At 38.6% G+C, this 12,872-nt stretch overlaps 1 protein-coding gene across 1 annotated transcript in view; it reads left to right on the top strand.

The window, feature by feature from the left end:
* Window positions 1-3,923: 3,923 nt before the first annotated feature.
* SDHAF3 (succinate dehydrogenase complex assembly factor 3) overlaps window positions 3,924-12,872 on the top strand; it is a 41,873-nt gene continuing 32,924 nt past the window's right edge. The window contains exon 1 of the mRNA XM_049893919.1: window positions 3,924-4,111. Within this exon, the coding sequence (XP_049749876.1) occupies window positions 3,938-4,111 (174 nt within the window). The 5' untranslated portion in view covers window positions 3,924-3,937. The remainder of the gene's footprint in view (window positions 4,112-12,872) is intronic.

Here is a 12,872-nt window from a genome sequence, read left to right on the forward strand (position 1 = left end):
ATGCACACTCAGAAACATCTTACTACCATCCCTGTCCTTTCCACCTTATCCCCAACTCTTACTTACTCCCATAGGTAACTTTTTCAAAAAATCTCTTTTAGGTTTATTCTTCCAGAATTTTTTTTGTATAACTAAGTAAATCTTATGTGTATTCCTATTTCCATTCTGTGTTTACACAAAAGCTTGCCTACTTTGACAGATATTTTTCTATTAACTAAGATACTGGCTTTTATGCTGAGGAATCTATTAAGTCCTATTTTATTATTTTTAAAATCAGAATTGAGTGTTGAATTTGTCTAATGTTTTCTAGCTCCTGTGGCAATGATCTTTGGTTTTTCTCCTTAGACCTACCTATTAGTACATCATTAGTATTTTCAATGTACCAATATATCTAGACTCTTGATTTTCCATCCTCATTAATCAACAATTATAAACATTTTAAAACATTCCTTATAGTTTGACCTATCTCTCCAAATGCATACCCATTTAGTCTTTCCTTGACATTTCTAGAAATTTAACTTGTTTCAGAAATTCAGGAAAATACTAAATAAACACTAATATGTTTTCCACACTAACTTTCAGAGAATAGACTCTGTGAATTGACTGGCTTTCCTCTGCTTAGTCTCATTCCTTGATCCGTATGTTAAGGTTGAAATTTTTGGTTTTCAAGATTATCTTTTATTCTTACCATTACGATAATTAAGAAAGTTTGAGACACTAAGTAAAAATGCTTGCAGAATTCCTTCCTCACATTCTTCACCTCCACTCAGTGATATATCTAACTTTGGGACTTCAAGGAAGGTGGGAAATGAGGAACCATTTCTGGGGCTGTAGGTAGCTAAAAGGGTTAGGGTCAGGCTTGTTCATCACTTCAGGCCTCCAAACTTGTGAAATTTGTTTGGGTCAAAGATGTATCTTGCCCCAGGCCTTTACTTTTTATTATTCTCAGTGATTTAGACTTTGGAATTTCAGTAGCTATTTATTCAAAATTGAGCTACTTGTGCAACAAAATTCAAGCCTACAGGAATGTTATCTGTTTCCATACCTAATGACATAAAGTAGTTCCTAAGTCTCTCCCACCAGCCTCTCCCCTCCCCAACTCTTTCTCACTTCTGCTGCCGAGGAAAATCTTTTTAAAATTATTTGTAAGTAAAACTTATGTTCAACATTTTAATATAACGTCTAGGTCCCTGGGTGGTGCAATGGTTTTTCTCCGTGGTTGGAACCCTCCCCCCGCAGGGGCACCTCAGAAGAAGGGCCTAGCAATCTGCTTCCACAAAGATTATGGCCAAGAAAACCCTATGGGGAAGTACTACTCTGTAGCACGTGGGGCTGCCATGAGAATTAACTGGATAGCCATGGGGAATATAAAGACAATGGTACAATTTGTTGTTGTTGTTAGGTGCCATTGAGTTGGTTCCGACTCACAGCAACCCCGTGTACAATAGAACGAAACACCATCCAGTCCTGGGTCATTCTCACAATCATTGCTATGTTTTAGCCTATTGTTGCAGCCACTGTGTCAAGCCATCTCCTTGAGGGTCTTTGTCTTTTTTGCTGACCCTCTACTTTACCAAGCATGATGTCTCGCCATCCTTGCTTCAGATGAGCACTCTGGCTGTACTTCTTACAACACAGATTTGTTTTTCTGGCAGTGCGTGATATATTCAATATTCTTAACCAACACCATGATTCAAAAGCATCAATTCTTCTTTGGTCTTTCTCATTCATTGTCCAGCTTTCGCATGCAGATGAGGCGACTGGAAATACCATGGTTTGAGTCAGGTGCACCTTGGTCCTCAGAGTGACATCTTTGCTTTTTATACTTTAAGGAGGTCTTTTGCCTAATACAATATGTTCTTTGATTACTGCTGCTTCCATGGGCATTGATTGTGGATTCAAGTACAACACAAAGTAGCAATTCAGCAGACTCCATGCAGGCGTGTACTTTCTCCTATCTTTGCTTTAAGTTTCTTTTCCCTTCTTCATTAACTTCTCTTTATTGCTTTTGACCCCAAGATTCTCTATCTGCTTGTCAAAAAGCTTCTTTAGTTGTCTCTTCCCCTCTCTCTGTGCACGAGGGCATGGCACCACACCAAGTATGCAATTGCTGTGTTGGTATTTACTATGGGTATACTGTGGTTTTTATATTTTGTACTCTGAAGAGCTTAGTGATATTTTTTTGACATACAGTTTTGAGGAGTTTTCCTTTTTTTCTTAAATAAAAACCTTTGCAAAGCAATTACTTCAGAGTGAATATGTGTGCTCTTTCACTTTTACAAAAAATGTTAGAGGAAATCTGGGAGAAGTCAGGACTAGACTATCATCTGCAATGTACAGAGAATTACCTAACCTAGCTCATTTGACACATTTGAAAATTCAGGCAGAGTGGTTGAGTAACTTACTAAACAGCACACAGGACAAAGAAAGACATGAAAGAAGAATAAAGGAAAGGCCTGCATAAAGCATACTGATCTGGACTAGTAGCCAGGAATATAATTTAGTTCTTATTTTCAGTTCATGGCAATTTTGCCCACAAAAGAAATACTGGTCAGCCTAAATTGTAAGGTCAGGGAAACAGAAAAAGTTTTGTCCTCAAAACATAGATCACTGCCCAGCCCATGGTAAAAAATAAAGGTCGTCTATATTTTTTTTTACAATTATTCTGTTATCGCCTAATTCCTCTCCACAAGGCCTAACCGTACCACTATGTCTTGCTTTCTCACCTATCATCTGCCATTTCTAAGCATTGATTGTCCAATGATCTCATCCCTTGCTGCTCCTTTTTGGCTGAATTAATTCTTTCATTATTATTTTTTATTAATTCATTGACAGACTTCCCCCACCCCATTTTTATAAGCGCTTTGGCTCTGAAAGAAGTATTTATTATACATGTATTTTAACCCCAAAGGAAACCAGAAAAAAGTAAACTGGAACAAGAAATTAATTTTTAATTTACAGGGATATTAACAGATGAAATATGGTTAGAAAAATATTTCCTGAAATAAAATAACTACACTGCCGTTCAATCCTTGCCATTAATGTGGTTTTTCACAATACCAAATTAAATCAATTTTTAAGAAATGTTGTGTTCTTTTAAGCAAATATTTTTCCTAAATTTAAGCAAAAGGAAAAATTCCATTCAAGTTAATAAATATTGGAGTGCTTACTATTTGCAAGGCACTGTGGTGGGCCCCACAGAGGATACAAAAACGACTAAGCCCCTGCCTTCGGTAGCTGGATGTGTGTCATCATTACCTTTCAAAAGTCTTTGCACAGAAAAAAAAAGTGTAAGGTCTGTGCGAGAACCGAACAAATGTCCACTCTTGCCCCTTCATTACCAGCAGGTATAGGAGGCACTTGGCACTCTCTATTAACATAAACAGTTAAGTGCTCCACTACTGACCAAAAAAGTTCGCGGTTCTAACCCACCCACAGGCTCCTCAGAAGAAAGGCCTTGCGATCTGCTTCTGAAAGGTCACAGCTTGAAAACTACGAACGGGCTCTACAGTAACTAACGAAAACCCAGGAAGTCTTCCTGGAGGAGCTGATTTTGACGAAGGCTTTCTCAGCTCTTACCAGGAGGAAAGGGACAGAGATAAATGGAAAAGATGATGGGTGATGCTAAGAAGTGACAATCCGCACACCAGGTCTCAGATTTGCGCTCTCTTTCCCACTGAAACAGCAATGAGGGCCGAGTGAAGAAAGCACTCGCAACCCCATGCCCTTTTAGAAAGGTGCGCCTGCGCGGCGCCGCAGCTCAAGTTTCCGGAAGGCTTGATTTTAGAGCGGACCAAACCGGATGGAGGTCGCGCGCCCTCTTCCGCCCGCTTTCCAGTTCTCCAATGCTACGCTTCTAAGTGGGGGCGGGGCCCGCACACGGGAGGAGCGCGCGGCCTCTTAGCGCAGGCGCAGTCGGTGGTTCACTCACAGTGCTATGCCTGCACGGCACGTCTCTCGTGTCAGGGCCCTGTATCGGCGCATATTGCTGTTGCACCGGGTTCTGCCCCCTGACCTCAAATCCCTGGGGGACCAGTACGTGAAGGACGAATTTAAGAGACATAAGACCGTTGGTTCTGACGAGGCTCAGCGCTTCTTGCAGGAGTGGGAGGCAAGTGACGCCCCCTTGTCTTCGACCTACAACTTGGGGGTCCCTCAGTGGTGGCCTGGTTTGTCCCTGTCAGAGATCTCCTGTTCGGGCTTGTCTTCCAGGGCCCCACGTAGGCTCATACGGAGCCGCAGCCTGCTCCGCCTGAATTAAACAGCGTAAAGCTGTTGAAACTGCACTTCCCAAAGTTACATCTTAAGCCCCCAGACTTCTCCAGTGGGTTGCTCACTGGAGCAGATCTCGGAACGTCAGCGTCTCCAATTCAGTCCAACTTTTTAAGTTCCTGCCGATAGGAGGCGCCGGAGGGTAGGGATGGGAGGTCACAAAATGGAGTAAGTCACTGAAGAGTGCTCGAAGTCGTCACACTAGCAGCTTTTTGCCCCCTGCAGTGGAGCCCTGGTGGCTGCTAACCAAAAAGGTCGGCAGTTCGAACCCACCAGCCGCTCCTTAGAAACCCTTTGGGGCATTTCTACTTTGTCCTATAGAATCCACTCGACGGCAGTGTGTTTTTGCGGGGGCTGGGGAAGGGATATTAATAGCTCTTGGTTTTCAGAGTTAGAGACTTATTTCCATAATTTATTATCCTTAGTCTCAGCGCTCTTTCTTGGGTTTTTGTAATTTTCTGACTTTATCAGTACAGAAATCAAATAAGTAAAAAATTAAAGACTGTGGCAAACTACTTGCAGCGAAGTTGAGAAGTACTGGTCAGAATTAAGTCAGGCGAAGGTTGGTTTCTCCGGATTCTCAGGTCAAGTTTTCTTGTTATATCGCTCTGCACTATTGCACTAAATCTTAAGCAGACACATACACTAAATATTTATCCTTAAAAAAAATTTTTTTTTTTGAATGAATGAAGGAAAAAGATATTCAGAGCATTTCGTGGGGCTGGGAGCCCTGCAGGATTGCCGGTAGTTCTGACGGCAAATAATCAAATGAATAGAATTGGAGATTAGAGCAGCTTCTCAAGTATTTGAAGGCATAAAGCAGCTTTGATATGAGAATAGAGGTAAATAATTCTTCAGCCTAAAAAGTTCATGGCTGAAGAGATGACTAAAGTCTGTTTTAAACAACAACAACAACAAAACCCCATAAATGTTACGGTTAGGGTGAACACAGGACTTTTTTCACTAAATTCCAGAATTCTTTATGGTAGAATCACTAAAGCATGAAAGAAAGACATTTAGGGCAATGGTGAAATGTAGAACTTTCTTCAAGTTGGTATGTTAGATGTATTAGCTTGCCTGGAGCCAGGGGAGTTGGATTTTTATTAAATTCAGACCACTTGGTTTTCATATGGTCCCTTGGTCTTGGAGCCAGAAGAACAGCATTCAGATCCAGACTCTGGCATTTATTAAATGTCACTTCACTTAATATTTTGAGTTTTATTTTCTTATCTATAAAATAATGATAACAGTATTTACAGTGTGCACTTCAAAATTAATGTATGTAAATGTGTTTAAAAGGACTTTGTAAATTGTTAATTACAATGAAGCTATAAGGTATTAAGGGTTGTTATGTGACACCTGTTAAGCCAGGCCAGTTTGTGGCAGGACAGGGAGAGTCTAGCTCTGTCTTGGAATGAAATAAGGTACTTTGAGGAATCCTAAAGTATAAGGACTTGGATACATTTTAAGAAAGAAGGGAAGAATAAGAACCCAGAATAAATTGGTAATATGTTGGAGGTCCTGGTGGCACAGCGGATAAGAGCTACGTCCAGCTATGTAGCTATAGGGCTTGGGTTTTTTTTTTTTTTTTTTTTTTTTGTAGTGTTGATGGAGAGGAGAGGGCATAAAAAAAGAACTGGTTATATCAAAAATGTGTTGATCAACCTAGTATCAGGAATTTAGCTTCTTTTTTTTCCAACTCTTTATTTTGAAATAATTTTAGACTTACAGAAGAGTTCAAATGATAGTACAGAGTCCCATATATCCTACACCCAGCTTGCCCATATGTTAACATCTTACATAATCATGATGCAATTATCAAAATTAAGAAATTAACATTGCTAAAATACGAAAAACTACAGACTCGATGCACATTTTACCAGCTGTTCCATTGATGTCTTTATTTTCTTTGAGAATCCCACACTGTATTTAGGCATCATGTCTCGTTAGTCTTCTCTAGTCTGTGATGGTTCCTCAGTTTCTCCTTTCTTTCACGACCTTGACACTTTTGAAAAGTACTGGTCAGTTATTTTGTGAACGTCCCTCAATTTTAGTTAGTTTGATGTTTTCTCGCTGTTAGGTTGATGTGATGAATTATTGCCGCTACTGCAGGGCTGATGTGCACTTCTCAGCTGTTGTGTCAGGGAGTTCACAATAACGACATGACTTGTTTGAACTGGTAATGTTAACCATGATCACTTGGTTAAGGCAGTATCTGCTAGGTTTCTCCTGATATTTAGGGGAAGGTGGAAGGAAGGTATTTCATTTTTATCTTAAGGATAAAAATATAAATACATATTTACAGAGTAAGGAGTGAATTTATATAGTTCTTTATCATAAAAGAAAAAATATTAGTTCAGGAAGAGATGCTAGAAATCTGTGGTCCTAATAGCTCTCAACATTATTTTCTCCTTACAAAACGGGCATTTGAGAGCTTGACATGACTAACACCATAACGATACTGTAAGTAACCTATCCTTTTTTTTTTTTTTTTTTTTTGCTTGATATTTTGTACACTCTCACTTTCAATGCCCTTTTTTATTACACCAGCTGCACTGGTCTCTTTCCAAAGGGGTGCAGGGCCTTCTCAGCTCTTGGAGCGTTGGTTTCCCTCCTCTTCTTTGTTCTCTTGGGAGATAGCCTTCAGCCTGCAAGAGAGCAGCTTTTGGTTTGCAACTTTCTTTCTTCTTCCTTATCTAGGTGAGAGTAAACTTAGCAGGCCAGTTCCACTTGTCAGGAGATTTTTATGTAAGTTTTTTTTTTTTCACCTGTTACAGATATAAAGGTTAGAGTGCAGACGGCCAGCATGCATATCTTTAGTTTAATAGTTTTTTGTAATGTATACTCATTCGATTGTCTGTGGGCTATGTGTTTGAAGACATTATATAATCCTTGCGAAAATGATATATAAACTCTGATGTAGAAATTGCTTTTCATGACTCCATAAAGACAGCCAGTGTTGCTGCTGGACTTCCCGTTGGTGTCACCTTCTAAGAAACTTTCTTTCTGACTTGAAGTACGTTCCATTGGTTCAATTGCTCCAGGGCACTGACCCCAGTCGGGTAACAAATCTGTTAGGGAGATTGTTCAATAACTAGTTGGTAAAATATGGACTGGAACCTCCTAATCTACCAGTAGACAACTATTAGAAATGGAATTTGGCATGGGTAGATCAGGAATCTTATTTATTATGTTGTTGCTAGGTGTCGTCAAGTCAGCTCGGATGGCATGTTAAAAAATTCTAACTATGCTCATTTAGAACAGCTGATTTAGGTAATGCTTTCCATTTTCTCTGTAACTACCCAGTTGTGGAAAGATGAACTTCTTATCACTTATTTTCTGGAAAGCCTGAGGAGAAGTGTTGATGGTTAGATAGCAAATAAATGGTGCTGGTGTGAGGATGTGAGACAAAGGATAAAAAACAGTGTGCTCTCAGGAGCTGCTTTGAAAAGACTCTTGTCTCTTCACACTTTTTTTCTCTTTTCCTGTGCCTGCTTTCTGTTTTCTTTGTGTCAGTTGCCTCCTTGCCTGCTTCCAACTGTTTTTCTTAAGTAGATGCTTTGTTCTGTGTCTGTTGGGGGGATTTTTATAAGTGAAATTCTGTTTCTGGACAAAAGTAAAAAGGCTTAAACATGCTACAGATAGTTATTAGTCACTTACTAATTGCTAGCCAATGTGCTAGGCATTGTAGGGGACAAAAATGAATAATAAATGTATTTTACTTTCACAGTGCACAAAGTTTAGAAGAGTAGAATAGATAATTGTAGTACAAAAAGGTATCTATTAAGTGCTTTGGGGGCAAGGAAGGAATGGGGGAAGTTGAAGGCCATGTAGAATGGCTGAGCTGAGTCTTCAAGAACAAGTCAAAGTTAACCATGTTTACGAAAGAACTTTCTAGGAAGAGATAATAACATGTATAGAGTATCAAGTAAGAAACAGTATAAGCAGTCCTTGGGTTAAGAACTTCTGCTTACTTACAACTCATAGTTATGAACCATCCCCTGTAAAAACCAAAAACCAAACCCAGTGCCGTCGAGTCGATTCCAACTCATAGCGACCCTATAGGACAGAGTAGAACTGCCCCATAGAGTTTCCAAGGAGCACCTGGTGGATTCAAACTGCTGATCCTTTGGTTAGCAGCCATAGCACTTAACCAGTACGCCACCAGCGTTTCACCATCCCCCGTAAAACCTGTTAAAAACTTAACAATGGTTCATAATAACAAATGAGCGCTACTTTGGAACATCAAAACATTATTATTATGATAGTATTATGTTAAAGATGTAGTGTGTCTGGAACTGTTTCTTTAATGATTTTTATGCATAGAAAGTTATACTGTATATACTAAGACAAATGTTTGACTAACTGACATTAGATATGAACTGTACATAACTGTTCCAGCTTATGTACAAATTCGACTTAAGGTTTAGGAATGAAACTCATTTGTAATCCAGGGACTGCCTGTATCACGTTTTTCAAGAAGTGCAGTGATGGGTTTGGAATTTTGTGTCATACATGGGAGATTGGGAAGAGATATAGTTAAGGAGGTAGGCGAGAGACGGGATGTTGTGCTAATGATTTTGACTTTGTATTTTGAATCACTGAAAGATTTTCAGCAATGGTGGAAATGACCTAAATTGTATTCTGGAAATATCACTTTAGCAGCAATATAGTGGAAAGACTGAAGAAAGAGACAGACTAAAGGTAAGGAGAACAGTCTGAAGATTGCCGTAGTAATCTCAAATATGTATGTGCCTGAACCAAAACACGGGAATTAAGAATGGAGAAAGGATAGTATAGATTTATGAGATGTCCTTTCTAAGAGAGGATGGACTTGACTTGGTGATTGATACAGGATTAGTGAGGGAGGAGTGTAAGTAGGATGTATGACTCCCAGGTTTTAGAACATGGTACCACTAAGCAGAATAGGGTATGTAGGAGGAACAGGTGGGGAATTAGTTCAGTTTGGTATATTTTAATTTAAAAATTCTGATGGGACCATCAAGTAGAGATATGCTGAGGCATGTCTTGTTCTGACACTCAGGAGATAGATTGTGGCTAGAGATAGAGATTTAGAATTTGTCATCTGTCGGTGGTGGTCACTTTAGTGGATGTCACTTTGAGGACTAAGATGCGCCTGACCCAAGCCATGGTATTTTCAATTGCCTCATATCCATGCGAAAGCTGAACAATGAATAAGGAAGACTGAAGTAAAATTGATGCCTTTGAATTATGATGTTGGCAAAGAATGCCATGGACTGCCAGAAGAATGAAAAAATATGACTTGGAAGAAGTACAGCCAGAATGCTCCTTAAAAGCAAGGATGGCGAGACTTTGTCTCACGTACTTTGGATGTGTTACTAGGAGGGACCAGTCCCTGGAGAAGGGCATCATGCTTGGTAAAGTAGAGGATCAGTGAAAAAGAGGAAAACCCTAGCGGGATGGATTGACACAGTGACTGCAACAATGAGCTCAAACATAGCAGTGATTGTGAAGATGGTGCAGGACCGGGCAGTTTTCCATCTGTTGTACATAGATTTGCTATGAGTCAGAAATGATTTGATGGCACCTAACAGCAGCAACAACAGGTGGTGGTCCAAAGGTGTGGACGAAATTGCCCAGGTTAGGTATATCATAGGGCAAGGTGGTCAAAGATAGAACACTAACATTTAGAAGTTAAGAGAATAAAGATAGTACTCAATGACTCTTTCTTTTTTTCTTTAATTGTTCCTAGCTATTTCTGCAAAAGAACATACTTTTTTCTGTCTTGATTATGTTTAATTCTTTAGACTTGTGTGATAGGCTAGGTATCGTACTGTAACATTTGCTTTTTGTTTTATTTGTTTTAGAAAAGAGGTAATGCTTCAGATTTCATGAAGCCATCCATTTGTAATTCACATGGGATATCTTTTTCTTATTTCTGACCTTGAAATAGATAATCAGATAAAAATATATGATTAAGTTGCACGTTACCTATATTTAGAGTTTCCTTAACTTAGTATAATTAGGGTTGGATCGGTATTTTGCTGGTTTTTATAATTGCATGCCTCTCTTACTTAATTTGGGGACTGCATTTTGTTGCTTTTGAACACCCTGATTTGTAGTTTGTACTTCAGCTTGTGGAAGAAAAGAAATGAATTACCTCTCTGTTCAGCAGATGAATTATATGTGTATGTGGGGGATTCATCTACCAAGTATGAGTGGGTCATTTGGTTACCTCTCGGTTGTACTGTTTATTCTGCATGTTACTGAATGTAACATTTTTGTGGTGGTTTATTGAATTAAAAAAAATTCGTTGCGGTCGAGTTGATTCCAACTCACAGTGACCCTATGGGACAAAGTAGAACTGCCCCATAGGGTTTCCAAGGAGCAGCTGGTGGATTCAAATTGCCAACCTTTTGGTTAGCAGCAGAGCTCGTAACCCCTGGGACACCAGGGCTCCAGTTTATTGACTGTATGGTTTATTGAAAGGTAATGTGTCACAGATACATGTTTTCTGCATCAGGCCTTATTGATTTTTTTTTTTTTTTTAATGTGTCACAGATACATGTTTTCTGCATCAGGCCTTACCTTTTGAAAAATTGTAGCCATATTGTGGCTCTTAACTAATATAAAAAGGGGTGAAGGAGAAGATATGTAACAGTGTATCCTTGCAACATGAAATGGTCAGTTCTTTCCATGTCTGAAGCTTTGCCTTCTTAGTGAAACTTTAAAGATATTGTTACTATTTAGGAATATCTAACTTTTATTGTCATCATGAGATGTCCTGTAGCAATGCTTGCTTATGTTATAAAGTAACTAATCGTGTCTTAGATTTTGAAATTTGGTTAATATTGCATATATTATTTTTTGACTTTTAGTAGTATGCCACCTGAACATAGAAGTATGTTCCTTTTATTTAAGTTAATTAAAATAATGGTAATAGGATGATAATATGCTCTCGTCATGGTTTGAGAACATCTGTATGTGAATATATGTGTGTGTGTATTCATAATATTCAATCTTAAAACTGTGAAGTAAGTTTTTGCATGAAATTTAAGAAGATAAAGGATTGTATATGTATAATTTATTTTATTTACTATCTTATGAAAGTAAATGTACTTTATGGTTGCTTTTATAAGAACAATAAGTACATGTGAAATTTTACATAGGGAATATTAGAATTGACTGAAAGGGAGTCTCAGACTGCTTCATTAACTCTTTAATTTTTTTCAGAGTTTTTTTTTTTCTTTTCCCTAGTTGATGCACTTAAACTCTTTTTAAACAAAATAATGTACCCAAAAAACCAAAACCAAACCCATTGCTGTCAAGTCGATTCTGACTCATAGTGACTCTATACAACAGAGTAGAACTGCACCATAGAGTTTCCAAGGAGTGCTTAGTGGATTCCAACTGCTGACCTTTTAGTTAGCAGCGATAGCTCTTAACCACTATGCCACCAGGGTTTCTGGGTAGTATATAAAGTGGTGCACATGGTTAAAAAAATTAATTAGTAAAGGAGGGCTTATAATAAAGAGCAGTATATTCTTTTTTGTTCCCTAATTTATCTATTCTCTGAGGACATTTTTCTTTTCATGTTTCAAATGTCTTGTGAATTTTGATTATTGGCCCATATTTAAATAAGGCAGTAAGAAACTGATTGAGAGCTTTGTATACAGATGGGCTGGTTGGTCAGAAAATTACTTTTAGGGTGACAGAGTTTCAATTAATCGCCCCTGTATTCAATTCACACCCCTGCTTTCCTTACCCACCGGTATTTGAGTTCATTTGAGTTCCCTTGGTTCCGGCAGTTTGGCTGTCTCTTCAGCCGTATTTGCCTGTCTGTGTATTCTAAACTGGCTTCTTCTGTTCACCCTGCTTCATTGGTTACACTCTTACATGCTTTTCATCTTCAGAAATTTGTTGATATCTCCAGGCTGCTGATGGGTCCCTTTATATCCTTTAGTCACTGTGGTGTATTCCTCAAAAAAAAAAAAAAAAATTCCTTTATAGCAGTTTAATATTAGGGCTTGGGATGCGAGAGGATATAAGCTTCTGTGATTTCTCTAGTCTGCCACCTTGAACTGAAAACCCTCAGTCTTTTTATAGATGAAGAAACTAGAGGCTAAAATGACTTGTTTGGAATCACATAGCTAGACAGGATAAAAACCTTGTGCTCTTACTTCATGGAAGGCTATTTAAGATTTTGAAAATTAATGTTTTTAAAAAACAAACTTTTTTTGAACATTTTATTGTGCTTTAGCTGACAGTTTACATTCAATAATTCATACACAAATCATTCTGTGACATTGGTTGCAGTCCTCGCAATGTGTTGGTACTCTCCTGATTTCCACCCTGGGTTCCCCGTTTCCATTTATCTGGTTTCCCTGCCTTTCTCTGCCTTCTCATCTTTGCTTTTGGGCAGATGTTGACTATTTGGTCTCATACAGTTGGTTGTTCTAAGGAGCATATTCCTCTTGGGTGCTATTTATTTTATAGGCTAGTCTATTATTTGGCTGAAAGGTGGCCTCCAGGAGTGGAAGAGAATCTAGCTTATAGGTTTGTGCATTCTAGGGTTGTGATTGTAATGTCTGGCAATTGATCTTGTAGCTCTGGAGTTG

The sequence above is a fragment of the Elephas maximus genome, chromosome 8 (genome assembly GCF_024166365.1).
Source record: "Elephas maximus indicus isolate mEleMax1 chromosome 8, mEleMax1 primary haplotype, whole genome shotgun sequence".
In the NCBI taxonomy this organism is placed as follows: domain Eukaryota; kingdom Metazoa; phylum Chordata; class Mammalia; order Proboscidea; family Elephantidae; genus Elephas; species Elephas maximus.